General features: G+C 60.4%; 1 protein-coding gene across 1 annotated transcript in view; it reads right to left on the bottom strand.

The window, feature by feature from the left end:
* NAGLU (N-acetyl-alpha-glucosaminidase) overlaps window positions 1-2,912 on the bottom strand; it is an 8,962-nt gene extending 6,050 nt beyond the window's left edge. The window contains exon 1 of the mRNA XM_073325712.1: window positions 2,500-2,912. Coding sequence (XP_073181813.1) covers window positions 2,500-2,912 — 413 coding nt within the window. The remainder of the gene's footprint in view (window positions 1-2,499) is intronic.
* Between the last annotated feature and the right edge of the window lie 14,465 nt (window positions 2,913-17,377).

Genomic DNA, 17,377 nt, shown 5'->3' with positions numbered 1-17,377 from the left:
GAAGAATTGTAAACGGACGGTCCCCTTTCTCCTCCAAGCAGCAAGAACAGCAGGAGGCTGTTTCCAGATGATCTCGAGTGAGAGCCACAAGATTTCACGAGTTTCAGAGTAACAGCCGTGTTAGTCTGTGTTCGCAAAAAGAAAAGGAGGACTTGTGGCACCTTAGAGACTAACCAATTTATTAGAGCATAAGCTTTCGTGAGCTACAGCTCACTTCATCAGATGCATATCGTGGAAACTGCAGCAGACTTTCAATCTCTCTGGTCACGCAATCACAGACATGAAGGTCGCTATCTTAAAACAAAAAAACTTCAAATCCAGACTCCAGCGAGAAACTGCTGAATTGGAATTCATTTGCAAATTGGATACTATTAATTTAGGCTTAAATAGAGACTGGGAGTGGCTAAGTCATTATGCAAGGTAGCCTGTGTCCTCTTGTTTTTTCCTACCCCCCCCCCCCAGATGTTCTGGTTTAACTTGGATTTAAACTTGGAGAGTGGTCAGTTTGGATGAGCTATTACCAGCAGGAGAGTGAGTTTGTGTGTGTATGGGGGTGGGGGGGATGTGAGAAAACCTGGATTTGTGCAGGAAATAGCCCAACTTGATTGTCATGCACATTGTGTAAAGAGTTGTCACTTTGGATGGGCTATCACCAGCAGGAGAGTGAATTTGTGGGGGGGGGGTGGAGGGTGAGAAAACCTGGATTTGTGCTGGAAATGGCCCACCTGATGATCACTTTAGATAAGCTATTACCAGCAGGACAGTGGGGTGGGAATAGGTATTGTTTCATATTCTCTGTGTATATATAAAGTCTGCTGCAGTTTCCAAGGCATGCATCCGATGAAGTGAGCTGTAGCTCACGAAAGCTCATGCTCAAATAAATTGGTTAGTCTCTAAGGTGCCACAAGGCCTCCTTTTCTTTTTAAGATTTCACCAGCGGCTTGACTGTATGGCAACGAACCAAGCCAAGACCCTTCCCGCTCCCTTGCGTCCAGCGCAGCCGCTAGTGGGAAACGCTGCAGGGCTTTGCCTTCCGGCTGAAGGAGCACTAACCAAAGCTTCCTGACGAGCCGCACCAGACCCCAGGCCGACGGCCAGGGCAGCCTTGGGGGAAGAGGACTGGTTTCCAAGGACCTGCATGTGCAACCCCGCTGCTCCAGGATTCTTCCTTCGCTTTCACGTAGCAAAACCGATCAAGCCACGCAGCCCCCATGCGCCTGCCAGGAGCTTTGTCAGCTTTCACAGGCCAAGGGAAGGCTCCCCTCGGGCGCCCCAGTGGCTGAGCTAATTGGGTCGATCTTTGCTAGCCTGAGCATCAGGACCCAGCCAAGAGCACCCGTTCACACGACCAGCACAGCCAGGATCCAAGCGGCTCTCAGTCAGCGTGGGGGCCGCTCCAGGACAGGGAGATGCTTCCTCTTGCCGGGAAGGCTGCGGGCAGCTGACTGAAGCTCCCTGTTAAATGGGGAAGTGCCCTTTCCGCCCCAGAGCCCCCCAGTCCCGCCACGGGCCCACCCAGAGCGGCTGCACAGCGAGCAGAACAGGCGCTAGAGGCAGACGCCATCCCTCTCACCCCCGTGGGTCAGAGACACAGGACCACGGACACCCCTGGGGTAAGCGCCATTAACTCCACGCCCTCCACCAGCCACAAACCTGGCCCACGGCATCTAAATTCCAGGACAGGAGCGCGGGGGGGGGGGGGGTGAGAGAAGCCGGGGGGGCGGGGGCAGCGGCCAGGGCAGCGGCCGGGGGGGGCAGGTACCTGTTGGGGCTGGCGGCGCGGATCACCCCGGGCACGGCGGGCAGCGACCGGGGGGGGACAGCCGGGGGGGGCGGGGGCAGCCGGGGCCGGGGGGGGCAGGTACCTGTTGGGGCTGGCGGCGCGGATCACCCCGGGCACGGCGGGCAGCGGCCGGGGGGGGGACAGCCGGGGAGGGCGGGGGCAGCCGGGGCCGGGGGGGGGCGGGGGGGGCAGGTACCTGTTGGGGCTGGCGGCGCGGATCACCCCGGGCACGGCGGGCAGCGGCCGGGGGGGGACAGCCGGGGGGGGCGGGGGCAGCCGGGGCGGGCAGGTACCTGTTGGGGCTGGCGGCGCGGATCACCCCGGGCACGGCGGGCAGCGGCCGGGGGGGGACAGCCGGGGGGGGCGGGGGCAGCCGGGGCCGGGGGGGGCGGGTACCTGTTGGGGCTGGCGGCGCGGATCACCCCGGGCACGGCGGGCAGCGGCCGGGGGGGGACAGCCGGGGGGGGGCGGGGGCAGCCGGGGCCGGGGGGGGCAGGTACCTGTTGGGGCTGGCGGCGCGGATCACCCCGGGCACGGCGGGCAGCGGCCGGGGGGGGACAGCCGGGGGGGGCGGGGGCAGCCGGGGCCGGGGGCAGCCGGGGGGGGCGGGTACCTGTTGGGGCTGGCGGCGCGGATCACCCCGGGCACGGCGGGCAGCGACCGGGGGGGGACAGCCGGGGGGGGCGGGGGCAGCCGGGGCCGGGGGGGGCAGGTACCTGTTGGGGCTGGCGGCGCGGATCACCCCGGGCACGGCGGGCAGCGGGTCCGGCAGCCGCAGCTGCGCCCCGGACCAGGACACGTGGCAGCCGCAGAGCTCCCGCAGGTAGCGGTAGACGCCGGCGGCGGCGGCCACCCCGCTGGAGCCGGCCACCCGCACCCGCTCCGCGGCGCCGGGCGGGGAGCTGAGCCGGTAGGTGTCCGGGCCGCCGGCCGCCAGCGAGCGGTTCACCGCCACGGCGAAGCCCGCGGCCGCCCGCGGCCCCAGCAGCCGCTGCAGCAGCTCCCGCACCGCCGCCGCCTGCCGCGCGTCGGCCGCCTGCGGGGCGGGGGCCGGGGCCGGGGCCGGGGCGGGGGCGGGGGCCGGGGCGGCCGCCAGGAGCAGCAGCAGCAGCAGCGCGGCGAGCGCCATGGCCGGGTCCAGCCTCTCCCGCCCCGGGCGCGGCCAGCTGGGGGGGGCGGCCCTCCCGGGAGCCAATCAGCGGCCGGCCACGCCCCCCCCCCCCCGCCCGAGGTATCCATGCGCCCGAGCGAAACAGTGTCCGGGGCTCGGGGGCGTGGAGCCGACCCCGGGGATCGAGCCCTCCCCCAGCCGGCCCTGGGGACCCCTCCCGGCCCCCCCAGCCCAGCCTACGGATCCCTCCCTCCCCCCCAACCAACCCTTGGGCTCCCCCCCAGCCCCCCAAACCGACCCAGGGGATCCCTCCCAGCCCCCCCCCCCCCAGTCTGGGGAGCAGCTCCCAGGGCAAGCTCATGTGTGGGCGAGTGTGGGGGGTGCCCCTGTGTGTGTTTGAACCGTTTTCTGTGTGTGGCTGATGTAAATGCAGAGCAACAGCTGTAATGTGACACTTGGATGGTTAAGCCAGAGAATTGCATCTGGAGTAGTGGAGTGTGTTGCTGTGAACCCTCCTTCCTATTTGTGAATTGGGCACTGAGCTGTTCCGTGGGCCATGCTCTGTTCTGGGGGTCCACAGCCACACACACGAGTCTTTAATTTTCCATTTGTGCAGCAAGTATCCGCCTCTGTCTGAACTGTGTGGCTCGCTGAGTGTCTTCTCTCGTCCCCAGAGGCGTCTGTTCCTCCTATTTAATTTTCCATTTGGGTGGGCTTTTCCCTGGAATTCCCCCTGCAGTCAGCTGTGGGAAGAGAGTATTTATATACACCCTGCCCCACAGAAGATCATATGGCAGAATGTCAGTGGGATGCAGTCAAAGGCAGCTGATGGTAGAAATAACAGCGCAGGGTAGATGAGCCATCCTGGCCACATGGAAGTGACCGCACCCTCTCCAGAGAATGAAAGAGAGACGAGTGTGAGTGTGACTCATGGCCAGAAACATCCTGCAGAATAAATGACTCAAACTCAACCCTTAAAGACATGTGGGGAGATGAGTAGCGGTCAACAGTGTAATCCACAGTCCCTGTCTCTGCTGTATTCTGATAATTCAAAGATCAAAAGAACGTCCTAGCATTTAAATGAATTGTAAACACGGGATATCGCTGTATTTATCTCTCTTTGAAATGTAGAGCCAAGCATTGGTGACTGGTGGAAGAACCAGCAGTTAGCTGATGTTAATTCGTATAGCTAAGTACTGGTGATAGACTGCCTAGTGCATAAATTGCCTTATGTTAATCTGTGTGAATAATTAACAACAATGCTTAGGTAATAAGGGCCTGTTGTTCCCTGAGGGACTCCAACTTGTCAAAAAAGACCTGAAATTCTATAAAAGATCCTTGGGTCCTGATCCTTTTTATCTCATGTCTGCATAAGCTTCACCAGGGGAAGTTTGAGTGACAAGATGAGATCCCAGTTCAGCTGGTACACCCTGTATATGACAGTGGATTCTCACCTATGGACTAAATTCCAAACGAACTCTTTGCAACTACAAAGCTCCCCATCTCTGCTTTGAATCTGAACCTCAAGAATTGAACTCAGGTCTATCTGTATATTGATCTTTTAACCATACTCTCTCTCTTTTCTTTTTTTTAAATAAAGTTTAGTTTAGTTAATAAGAATGGTCTTTTAGTGTGTATTTGGGTAAGATCTGGACTATTCATTAACCTGGGAGGTAATATGTCCGATCCTTTGGGATTAGCAGATCCTTTTCTTTTATATGATGAAATAAGATTTTCAGAATCTTCGTAATATTTGACTTGGGTACCTGGATGGAGGGAACTGTGGTGTTGGCTTCTGGGCAACCACCAAGGTAATAAAGAAGCTGTTTTATACTGCCTTGGTAAATCTAAGTATTGAAAATATCCACCAGCTTTGAAGATTATCTGCCCAATTCTTTGCAGTTCACCCTAATTGAGTGACTTCAGCTGGCCCCCCTGGGACACCGGTCACAGCGAGCTACAAGGCTGCGGCTGCAGGACACATCAAACCAGCAGAGTGAGGCTGGCATTGGGTTGTTGGACATGGGAGCGACTGGGAAGGGCAGAGGGAGGGGGTGGATGTGTATCTGCTGGTCGGTCAGTGTGCGTATGGGTCCATGGACCTGCGTATGTCCCTGGGAGGATGTCTGGCTGGGTCTAAGAGGCACCAGGCTGGGAGAGCTAAGTTCTGAAAACAACAACTTTCCATTCAGGAAAACCACACACAGGCGGAGCAGAACGCCAGTCTGGCTTGGGACAAACCAGCTGTTCTCCAGACCCTCTGCCCCGCTGCTACTGAGGGGCCCTTCTGCAGGATCTCCGCGCAGCTGGTCAGACTTAGCCGGATTCTGCCCTCTGTTCCAGCAGGATGAATCAGGTATGAGCACAGTGCCCCATGCATGGGGTTGCTCTGGGTTTACACCATGGGAACCTGGCCAGGAGTCTGCTAGAGGGCAAGCAGTCTCCCCCGTGACACAGCTGGATTCCATTCCAGCCCTCTGAGAGGCACTGCGGCCTGCCCAGGAGAGGGATGGGATCTGAGCCCTGAAATGGAAAGTCCTTGCTGGGATCCAGGGGCAAAATGCCCAAGGAACAGTGGAGGAGTCATGGGACCAGCAGGCTGTTATGTGTCTAGTGCCCCTTTGCCAGCGGTTTCCCACGGGATCGTTTCCCATCACCCCTCCACCCCCCAAAAGCTGCTGCCAGGGTCAAGGGTGCTGTCCAGAAATACAGCCCGTGGCCGAGATCTCAGCACCGTGCAGCATAGCTGGGGGGAGGGGAGTGGGACGCAGGCAGCCGTGTCTGAAGTGAAACTCCCCAGCTGATGGACTGCAGGGCTGTGTGTTCTCTCTGCCGGCGGCTGCGTTCCCAGGTCACCCAAACCAGGCTGACCCGGACAAATAGCAACACACCAGGGCCACTTCCTGGCTCCACCCCTGTGCATTCCCATTGACCACAAGAGCCCTGCAGGACTGCTCATGTCCTCCTGACAGTCACATGGGTCCTCTCTCCTGACAGCTGTCCTGTCCCGCTGTTCTCTCCTGGGCCCAGCACATCTAGGGACGTGTTCCATGGGGAGAGGGGTCGGGGGTGCTTTGGGCACACAACTCTTCCCCACCCCAAGGGCTCCCAGCAGCCGCATGGGGTCACCACACACTGAGACAGGCGGTCCCGCTTCAGCCTGCACTCATCCAGTGCCACTGTAATTGTCCTTCAACTGTCCCACAGTGTCACGGAGTCCCTGGGTGATGCTCTGGAACTGCTCCCTACGAAGCCAGGCAGGACTCTGGGGAAGTCTCTTTTCTGGGAGCAGACTGTCTGCAGGGCAATCAGCTCACACAGCTTCCACCTTCCTGGGTCTGACCTCAGAGCCTTCAGCCTCTTCTGCCCCTCCGTGCGCTTCCCACCGCAAGTCCGCTCAGGCGGGGTCCTGGGGAAGCCAGAGGGTCCTGCCCCACAACTCCACAGTCAGACGTGACTCCCAGCCAGCCAGTAAAACAGAAGGTTTATTAGATGACAGGAACATGGTCTAACACAGAGCTTGTAGGTGCAGAGAACAGGACCCCTCAGCTGGGTCCATTTTGGGGGGCAGTGAGCCAGACAACCATGTCTGTACTTTTTAAGGTCAGGCTTGACAAAGCCCTGGCTGGGATGATTTAGATGGGGATTGGTCCTGCTCTGGGCAGGGGGTTGGACTAGATGACCTCCAGAGGTCCCTTCCAACTCTGATATTCTATGATTCACACCATGTCCCCAGCCAGCCTCAAACTGAAACTCTCTCCAGCCCCCCCCTCCTCTGGGCTTTGTCCCTTTCCCGGGCCAGGAGGTCACCTGATTCCTTTGTTCTCCAACCCTTTAGCTCTCACCTTGCAGGGGGGGAAGGGCCCAGGCCATCAGTTGCCAGGAAACAGGGTGTCGGCCATTCTGTGTGTCCAGACCCCTGCACGCACCTGCCCTCTAGGGCTCTGCAGTGATCATACACCCTTATCCCACCCCCTAGATACTTAAGAACTGCCTAGGAGAAACTGAGGCACCCCCACACTATTCAGAGGAAACATTAAGAACAATCCCACTTTGTCACACACTGTGCACTGGGGCTCCCAGAATCCACTGCTTCTGGGGGCTGAGCACCTGGGGGGCATTGCCATGGTGGGTGGAAGTGTAACGGGTCAGCCCACGAGCCAGCCTGGCGAGCATGGACCGTCCGGGCTGAACCGGCATCTGTCCAGCTGGCCCACTGCAGAGCAGCTCAGACTCGGGCCCATGGCGGCAGGCCCTGGCACATGGCCCATTTCTGCTCTCACAGGCAGTGGGAGCAACAGGGTGATGGCCCCGGCCGGGCTAGTTCCACCTGGCCTTGCTCAGCCCAGGGACTTGCCCGCATTTCAGTACAAGCCTGGGCTCTGGGTCTGGGAACAGCAGCTGGCCCAGGAAACAGTGTCCCGGGTTGCAGGAGCCTTTGCATGGTGCTCGGCTGCCCCCTGCTGGGAGGCTGCAGGACGGCAGGAAAAGAGGCCAGCCTGTGGTGACCAGCCCCTGCCCCAGCTGTTCCGGGGAGCTCTGCACCCAGGTCACTCTGGCTCCAGTTTTCCAAAGTGACCTCCAGGTGCCCAGCTTCTGGCACCAGGGGCGTGGTCAGCTGGAGATGCTCAGACCCCACAGTTCCCACCGCTCTCAGCAACAGCTGTGGGGGTGTTGGGGGGGGGTGCTCCAGGCGGCTGGAGCTGGGTACCCCGGTCCTTCTCTCTGATCCTGACCAGGCCAAGGGCCCCGGAACACTCTGGCTGCTGCGTGCTCACTGACATGCCCAGCTCGCTGGCCACAAGGAGCCCTGAAAGCCCTACTGATGCGGGCCCCCCCCAAGATCTGCAGCTCCTCGCTGGGAGGCACTGGCCAGTGGCAGCAGGGCTCAAGGGTGCTGGAAGGGAACAGAGGGCTGTAGCAGATCCCTCAGGGATGAGCCCTGGCTGGCCAGCATGGGGGCAGTGGGCTCGAGGTGGAACGTGCTGAGCCGGCCCCAGGGAACCGTAATGTTATTTTCCCTTTTGCAGAGTGATTTGTTTTCCAGAAGCCACGTGATGGCAGAGCTGCCCATCCCGTTGCGCAGCCTGGAGGGGAAGCTTTGCTGTCCCAGGAAGAAGCCAGGTTACATAACAGAGCTGGTATTAAATTCCAGCACGCAATGCTGGCGATTCCTGCCGAGGAAGCCCGGAGATGCATGGTGTGCAGACTGGGTACCCCAGGACGGAGGGTGTGGGTGGGGGGGCAGCCTGGGAGCCCCAGGACAAAGGGGGCAGGCGGCTGCCGAAGGATGGATGGGAGGCAGTGCAGAGTTACTCCTTGAGACACGGCATGCGCAGGTGAAGAGAAATGCATTGCTCTGTATAGCAAAGTGGGACCCAGCTTCCTTCTCCCCAGAGGCGAGACCTGGAAGCAGCTCTCCAACCCCTCTGGCCTTGCTCAGCCAGGCTGGGGCGATCCCCTCTCTGGCCTTTCTCAGCCCAAGGATGCAGGGACCAGCTGAGGGGTGCAGGCTGTAAGTCCCTCCCCCTGCCTTGCACAAAGGCCCCAAATGGCTCCATGCGGAGCTGCCTCCTTCCCACTTTCCTGTTTATTTTGGCTGTTTTCCCTCTTTACCACAAACAATGGATGGGAAGGAGAATTTGGTCTCCATGGTGCATGCCACGTCCTCTGAGTGGGCCTGGAGCAGGGAGGACCGGGAGCCAGGACTCCTGGGTTCTATTCCCAGCTAGGCCACTGGAGTCACTTGGGCTGAGTCCATTCCTTGCTCTGTGCCTCAGTTTCCCCCACAGTGAAATGGTGCTACAGGCCCTGCCCATCTCCCAGGGGTGAGGGAGCATCTCTCCATTAATGCTGGTACCAGCTGCAGGGAGATAGATGCATCTGCTGGTGGAGGTGCTGAGCAGGGCCCAGCATCCCGGCAGGGGCCCAGGGGAAGAGGAGGAGTTAATGGTGTTTTGTAACTGCTTCCCACTGGGGGTTCCCAGGAAATTCAATAACCCTCAGGGAAGGTGCCCTGGGCGGGTCCAGGTGTGCCGCAGATCAGAGAGTGAAATACCCAGAGAGGCTCCCAGCGGAGTCCGGCCCTGCTCGGCCTGGCCCATGTGCAGCACCCTCGGGGCTCGCCTGGCAGAGCTGCTGTGTGAGGCTCTGGGGTCCAGTTCAGACAGGACTCGCCAACCTGGGGTGGAGTTTGGGGAGGTGCTTACCCTGCCTGTGCTGACTTGTAACAAGGCCCTGGGGGAACCTCGCCTCCCCCGCAGCCCCTGTGAAAATCTATTCTGTCCCCAGCCGGCTCCGGCTGGCCACATGGACAGGACTGGTACTTGGTGCATTCTGCGCCTTCCTTGGTGGCCCACGTGGCTTGAGCTGGGGGGGCCTCATTCCAGTTTCTTGTAGACATGAGCCCACGCCCCCTGGGCTGGCTGGGCCCCAGGCACTGTGCTGGGGAACCTGTCCCCGGCCCAAGGGTGCCCAGAGACCCTCCATCTCCAGGGCTAGTGACCCAGCCCCTGCCCCCCCAGCAAAGCCCCAAATGGCTCCAGCAGACTGAGGCAAGTCCGGGCAGGCCCTGGCTGGGGCGAGGCCGTTGGGTAATTAATGCTGATTAACATTGTAACGTATGGATTCTTCTCCGGTAACAATTCCCCAGGGTGGGTGCCTGCTGCTGCCCTGCTCCGGGCCTCCCTGTGGGGCCGGGAGCTGGGGCACCTGCCAAGCCAGCCAGGGCACCGTGGGGATGGTAGGGCAGCCATCGTCAGGGCAGAGCATGCTTCTTGTGGGCTCCGCGCTTCGCCCTGGGAGCAGCAAAGGCTGAAGTTACCAGCCGGGGCCGGGAAGCAGAGCGCAGGGCTCGGAAAAGCCTTGGAACACGGCCCCTTGCCACCCAGAACAGCCGAGTCCTGGCTGGTGTCAGCCGGAGGGGCAGGATCCTCACGCAGCCACCTCAATGCATCCAAGCCCCCTCAATCCTGACCCGCAGCCCCCTGCGATCCCAGCCCTGGGCTCCCCCAGCTCTGCTGGTGCCCCTGAATCCCAACCCGCAGCCCCCCCGGCTACCCCACACACTCCCCGCCGGTGCCCTTAACATTTGGGTTGAGGGAGACATGCCTGACTTGTTGTTTCCGCTGGGAGAAAAAGTATTTTCTAGCTTGAAGGTCCCTCCAGGGTCAGGCGGGATCCCGTTAAACCCCCAGCACAACAACCCCCACTCGTAACTCATGGCCCTTCTTGGCTGGGGGGCTCAGCGGGGCGGGGGCAAACAGCGCATCTCCTAATGCTCCGACCACAGGGCCCCTTCCAGCCAGCTGTGCCCCCTCCCACCAATTCCAGGGGTGGACGTTGCATTATGGGGGCGGCCTTGCTCCTAGGGAAGGGCGGCAGCGGGGCGGCCCATGGGAAGGCTGGCTCCAGCCCCAGGCAGCCTCGTTCCCATGACCCCGGGGGCCAGCCGCTCCCTCAGGTCGTTCCTGGCAGGGCTCTTATCAGTTTGGCCCCCTGCCTGCTGGGAACACAAAGGCTGGGGGGCGATTGGCATCTCAGAGCTGGGCTGGGGACACTTGCAGCGGCTCAGCCCCCCCTCCCCCCCGACACGCCCACCGTATCGCTCCCCAGCTCCCTGCACTATGGTGATGGGAAATGCACGCCCTAGAGAGGAACACTGTGCCCCCCCGGCTTTACCGCCCGGGGATTGTTTCCTCTCCGAGCTGCCTTTTCCTGACTGATTTACCAGCCAGGGTGAGGTCACCTCTTCACCCAGCAGGATTGGGGAGGGAACTGGGAGGCAGGACTCCTGGGTTCTATCCCCAGCTCTGAGAGTGGGACAGGGTCTAATGGATTAGAGCAGGGGGGCCTGGGAGCCAGGACGCCTGGGTTCTATCCCTGGCTCGAGCACTAGTAAATCAATCTCTGCCCTGGTGTAGACAGAATTCCTCCGTTGACCTGGCTCCTTCCTCTTGGGGAGGTGGGTTAGCGACGCTGATGGAGAGTCCCTCCCGGGAACAGGCCATGGCTGCATAGTAGTGACCTGCCCTTCAAATGCTACAGTGTCTCTGGGTCAGTCCAGAGTCAGGGCTGGGGATGGGGTGTGATTCCAGAGAGACCAGGGCCATAATCTGGCCTGTGGGCTAGTCCGGGCCCATGTCAACCCCCCTCTCTGCGTCCCTTGTTTGGAGGGTACAGAGACTGGGTGGTGGGGCCTCGAGCCAGGCTCCCGGGGGAGATTTGTGGAACTAGTCCCATTTAGGGACAAAGCAATGTGGCCCCAGGGGAGGGGGCTCCCCCGGGAGAAGGGGAGGGGGCTGTGCTGGGGGCAGAGTGGTGGGCCAACCAGGAGCCAGTTACCACTGCACTACCCCCCCTCTCCCCCGCCATAAAACATGAAAGAATTCAAGTGGAGAGGCTTTAATGAGATTTGGGGCAAGCATGCCAGGCAGGAAATGCCTAAACATTGCCAGGGGAATGCTGGCCGGCTCTGAGCCCGCCAGCTCCTTCCACATGAAGAGGGGCAGCTCAGGCCTGGGGCACGAGACTGAGGCCAGGGCTGGCCCCGGCCCTGCTCTGGCTTTGGAGCAGGAGCTGTAATGGGCTCCCATGGGCTCTGCTGGGTGCCCTGTCCCAGCACCGGCATTGCCCACTCAGACCCAGGCCCACGGGGCTGAGCTCCCATGGCAGGCAGCACTGCCTTATGCCAGCCTATTCCTGGGCACTGTGGGGTGGGGCTTGCCAGGGAGTCTCTGCTCTTTGTCACCCCAAGACCCAAAGGAACCTCTTGCCCCCGGTCAAGTTACAGTCTGGGCATTTCCATCCTAGGCAACGCCCCCCAGCTCCTTGTGCCGCACCACTGCCCGGCCGTCACCCCACGTCACTCCTGTGCCTTCACGCTGCTCCATGTCACTTCCCAGCCATCACCCCATGCCACTGCTGTGCGGTCACACTGCACCACGCTGTTTTGCTGATGCCGTGTCCCACCCCAAAGGCAGCTTGTGATGGGCCATCAGCCTCCAGCAGACGCCCTGGTGGCCCTGCCAGTGCCAGGCCTCAGCTCCCTGCTGGGGCTGGCGGTCCGCTACTCGGAGCTAGGGTCTAAGAACAAGAGGCCTCCTTGGTGGGGAGGTTAACCTCCTTGGTTAACTCCTTTTACAGGGTACAACCCCTCCCCCTCATTAGTCCCCCGACAAAGTGGGCTGTAGCCCATGAAAGCTCATGCTCTAATAAATTTGTTAGTCTCTAAGGTGTCACAAGTACTCCTGTTCTTTTTGCAGATACAGACTAACACGGCTGCTCCTCTGAAACCCCTCAATATCCAGCCCTTCTTCTGGCTGGGGGCTAATGGCAACAAGTATCACCTCCCACATGCAGGCCTTGAATCCTGTCCTGCCTCCTACAGGACTGAGTTTCACATCAGGCCCTCTCTAGTCCTCAAGCAGCTTGTGTCCGTGTCCGTGCCCGTGCCCCTTTCCCTTTGTACTCACTTCTCTTCACCAGCCAGCAGCTCCTGCTAATGTCCCCAGAGCTCTTATCCTTGTGAGCCCCTCCTTCGGCCGCCACCTGGCAGCCTTTGCCAGCCCCAAGTCCTCATTAGCCAATGAGCTGCCAAGTGGCCCCCTGGCCAGGTCATTGCTCACAGGTGGGCCAGGATGGGCTCCAAGGGGTGGCTACATGAGACACGGCTGCATTATGTGGCAGAGGGAGCGACTGCATGAACACAGCCCGGGCCGACCCTCCTGGGAGGGTGAGGGCCCATGTTCCGGACGCGGCAGGGGACCCCTCAGTGCATCACTTACCCCAGGTCAATGAAGTCATCAAGCAGCATGTAATAAGCCCTTTAACGAGCCCCATCGGAGAGCAGAGCTAAACTCCTCCAGTCCCCAGTTAACTGTCATTAAACCCACTGCCTAATCACCCCCAACATGAGCTGAGGAACCCCACGGCGGTGCTGGGCCCTGATTACCGGGTCCCCACCCTTCTAAGTGATCCAGAGCAGATCCCAGCCACCAGATCCCTGGCCCCAGTGCAGGCCCCTTGGCTGGCTGTCAGCCTCCAGTCCAGATGTTTCTAGGGGACGAGGGAGCATTTGTTTCCCCATTTGGCGCTGACCTCACAGAGCCAGATTCTTTATGGAGCTTTATCCCCCTGCCAGGCCCCAGGCCATGACTCTGCCCCGTGGCTGCTATCCGAGGCTCCACGGCTAGTCCAAGGCAGAGACTCCCCCCTTTTCCTTCGCAGCTGGACAGGACCATGACTCTGGGGTTGGCAGGGGCCTGCTGAGCTGCCCATTCCCTTCCCTCTCCCTGCTGCACAGGGACTGTCCTCTCCATGGCCGTGGCTCCTACCAGCTGGGCAGGGGGTCCCCAGCTGGGATGCGCTTGGTATCTCTTGATGGGAGCTCAGACCCAATGGAAGCTGGGCCTCGCAGCCTGGCAGCAAGTTCCCTGCATGGCCCAGCGCCATATGCCAGTGGGAAAGGGGGCGGGGGGGCTGGAGCACTGCGCCATATGTGAAACAAGCCCGTGGGGCTGTATTGTTCCCTTCCCTCATCGCAAACGAGTCCAGACAGGCAGCTCCGTCTGCAGCAGCAGCCACTCACCACAGAACTGCAGGAGAATTATACTGAGCAGCGATGCCAGCAAGTGTGCAGGGCACGGGGAGACACTGGGGTAGTGATCCCAAGGCTGCTGGCTGTCCCTCATGCTCCTGCCCATCACCATGGTGTCACGGCCCCCGCTAGCTGCTCCAGGCCCACAGCTGCTCAGTGACACCAGGTTTATCACCATCCCTGATCCGTGCCTCGAGAGACAGCTCTGTTGCTGGCTCCCACCCCTCCCCCTGGGGCTGCTCTCAGGATGCATGGGGACAGAGTAAACCCAGAGTGTTCCTGAAATGGGATGATCTGGCTCCATTGGTTCCTGGTGGATACCTGTCCACATCACAAAACCACCTCACAGCTCAGCCTGACGGGCAATCGGCTTAGGGCAACCCCGGACTGGGACAGCGGGGGGCTGTGGGTTGGGACTGGGGGACAACCAGCAGAGCTGGGGGTGGGAAGCTTGCAGAACCCTAAGCTGCATCCACCACTATCAGTCACTGATCAAGATTTGGCACTGGAAGCCGGGAGTGGCTGGTAGGGAGCTGGTGATAGGCAGGGCCCTGTGGGGCTGGGCCATGGCCCATAGTGTGGTGGGGCAAGGCTTGTGCCCTCCCTGCTGGGGGGACAATGTTCCCATCTCCGGGGCCATCCATCAGGCACCAGCACAATGCCTCTCCCATGATCCCTCCTCACTGTGGCAGGTGAACATGGGGAGCCCCTCTTCACAGTGTCCTGCCCCCCTAGCAGCGGCCATGTCGTGCCCCAGAGGTGGGAGCATTCCATTGACGGAGAAGATGGGTGCTGTGCATGGTAGCAAAGCCCTTGGGGAGACAGGTGTCCTAGAGATGCCAGGGTGATTCTCCACCTGCACCTCTGGTTGGCTCCTTGCTCCTCTCCAAGGCATTGCAGCCAGTCACAGCCTGAGAACCAGCCCCTCTGATTCCTGCCAACCATCCCCTGGCAGGTCTGGCACTGGGAGGCAGAAGCTCAGATGGTAACTTCCCCAGCCCCAGTGGCTTTGCTGAGGTGCTAAGCAGCAGCGTCGGTGCTGAGAGCAGGTGGGCAGGGCCCAGCCAGGTCCGAGGGAGCTCAGCCTGTCCCCAGCGGGGTGCGCTGTGGCTGGAGCTGGGCAGAGCCTCGCTGGGGACAGTTAGACCATGTGGCTGCACTTTGCTCTGATAACTTGACTCAGGGAAGCCAACGGGTGGGACCTGGAGAACTGGAGGCAGCCGGTGGGATTGTGGTGGGGGATGCTCCAAAGAGGAGCCAGACTAAACTCGGCCCCTTGCCTTGCCCACTGGCGCTTGGCGTGGCCTCTCTGGATCCAGATCCTTCTGCTAGGCCTCACTCTGCACTGGCCAGCTCCTCTTTGCAGCCTGCGGGCAGTGCTGACCCTGTACACTCCTGTCCGGGCTTCCCTTCCAGCAATGCTTGGCTGGGGCTGGAGGAGGGCACAGGGCTGGCATGCAGAGCTCTCACCATGGGCACCAGACAGACGGGCCCACGAGATGCCCTATCACTCTCCCTGGGAATTGGGTAGTTACTCCGCAGGTTTCTAAGCAGCAGGAAGGCCAGGTGGATCCCAGCTAGGCCTGACCAGGGCCTCTCCGAATGGGGTCACATCTGTGGCAGATTGGCTGAAGCCACAATGACAGTGGCTGAGATGGTGCCTTGCAGAATGACATCAGAGCAAAGCAATTGGGGGAGGGATAGCTCAGTGGTTTGAGCATTGGCCTGCTAAACCCAGGGTTGTGAGTTCAACCCTTGAGGGGGCCATTTAGGGTTCTGGGGCAAAAATTGGGGATTGGTCCTGTTTTGAGCAGGGGCTTGGACTAGATGACTCCTGAGGTCCCTTCGCACCCTGAGATTCTAGGATTCAGGGTCTGGCTGGAGCTGGTCCCATCCGTAGCACTGCAGTTAATACATTCCTGGATTTTAAGGGCAGGAGGGACCGTTAGATTGTCTAGTCTGGCCTCCTGCATGGCACAGGCCAGAGAATCCCTCAGCTCCCCCGTCCTGAGCCCAAGAGCTGGGGTCTGACTAAAGCGTCACCCAGAAAGGAACCAGTCTGGGTCTGCAGACCCCAGGAGATGGGGAACCCACCAGTGCCCTGAGGAGCTTGTTCCAGTGGTCAGTCACCCGCCCGGTTACAAACCGCTGCCTTATTTCTAACTGGGATTCGTCTGGCTTCAGCTTCCAGCCGCTGGGTCCTGTTCTGCCTTTCCCTGTTAGAGTAAAAAGCCTGTTAGCACTGGGAATTTTCTCCCCGTGAAACATGCCGTGCTCGAGTCCCCGCTCAGTCGTCTCTCTGGGACGCTAACCAGCTTGAGCTCTGTGAGTCTCTCGCTTCCTCCAAACCCCTTGAGTCATTTCGTAGCTCTTCTCTGCGCCTTCCCCAGCCGCACGTTCGTCTCATAACCAGGCCCCCCTGCAGCTGAGCTGTCGGCATGAAAGAGCCCAGAGATCCCAGTGCTGGATGCCGGATCCTGCGAGGCTGCTGCCCCAGTGCCTGTTTGCAGCGCTGGTCGATTGCAGGGGGTGAAGGTGTCTCTCACTGGTGCTGCTCCACCCACCCAGCCCCCACTCGGAGTCATTTCCTCTGTTACATCGCAGCTCAGAAGCATCCTTCTCCCTCACAGCTCTGTCTGGAGCAATCCCAGGCAGTGACAGAGTGTTATAATTATAATTGGGATGACGTCCCCACGTCCTGTAATTAACTGTGATCTACAGGGGTTCCCACATGTGGTGTCAGGTGCCAGTTTCCTTATGGATTAGTAACCGGGGAGGAATTCTGAGCACACGGGGTGAAATTCACCCTGGGTGTAGGGCGGGTGGCCAGCCTCGGTTGAAATGCAGTGGCAGCTGTCCCATGAGGACCTGCTCCAGACCCCTGCAGCCTGTCAGGGCTTTGCACACTTGCCTCATGGGGGTTCTCTGCGGCAGCTCATTAAGCACCAGGATCGTGGAGCCAGAAACACATGGGCAGTGCTGCAGGGGGTGGGGAGGGGGAGAACCCAATGCAAACCTTGCCCCACCTGTGCACCAACCGCTCCCTGTCCCCAAGCTCCATTAGAGCACACGGGAGAGGGAGTCTATGGAGCTTGTCCTGGAAGAGATGGTGAAGAGGGCCTGGGTGCTTGTTCACGGTCTGTTTGGATGCTGCTGAGGGCACCAGAATTCCTCTCTGGAGGAATGTCTGTGAAACCTCCCTTCTTACCTCTGGCTTTGTCATTCCTCTGGCATGCTAGACCGTGAGTGTCCCAGGAGCCTGTGCAATGCCTGACTCTAGTGGGGCCGGGGCCTGTTACCATAGTACATACTAAATAACAAGGGTTTGTTATTGTAGGGTTGAATATAATACACCTAACAAACAAGGGTTTGTTACTGTAGGGCTGCTCCTGCCTGCGGCCTTCAGGCCTGTTTCTGTTTTGTAGGGAGGCAGATACCCGGTCCTGGGTTGGGGAGTGAGCTGGGGGCAGGGGCAGGTGTGGGGGGCGGGTAATGGGGGATGCTTCTGCCTCTGGCCAGTGCTGAGAACGGTTACTAGCGGGGCTGCCCCCAGCTCCCTGGGGCCAAAGCAGCAGCCCCCCCCTTTGCTCCCCAGCCCAGGACGGGGCGCAGAGCTGCCCCTCCCCACGGAGGCCTCACCTGGGTGCCCACGTCCAGGGTCCCCAGGTGTGTCCCCGTGGCTGGGGGGGGTCTCTCGTCCCACGCGCTGTCTGCAGCACGGACCCCCCCATCCCCAGCGAGCCGCCGCCGCAGAGGCAGGGGGAGGGACCGGGCCTGGAGCCGCCTCCGGGAGGAGGAGACGCCGCCGGGGCTGAGCGGCCCCCCCCGGCCCTGCCGAGCCAGACTTCGCTGCACACCAGAGCTGGCCCCGGCCTCGGGACCGACC

The sequence above is a fragment of the Lepidochelys kempii genome, chromosome 27 (genome assembly GCF_965140265.1).
Source record: "Lepidochelys kempii isolate rLepKem1 chromosome 27, rLepKem1.hap2, whole genome shotgun sequence".
In the NCBI taxonomy this organism is placed as follows: Eukaryota; Metazoa; Chordata; order Testudines; family Cheloniidae; genus Lepidochelys; species Lepidochelys kempii.
The sequence above is the reverse complement of the archived record's forward strand: the minus strand, read 5'-3'. Positions and strand labels throughout refer to the sequence as shown.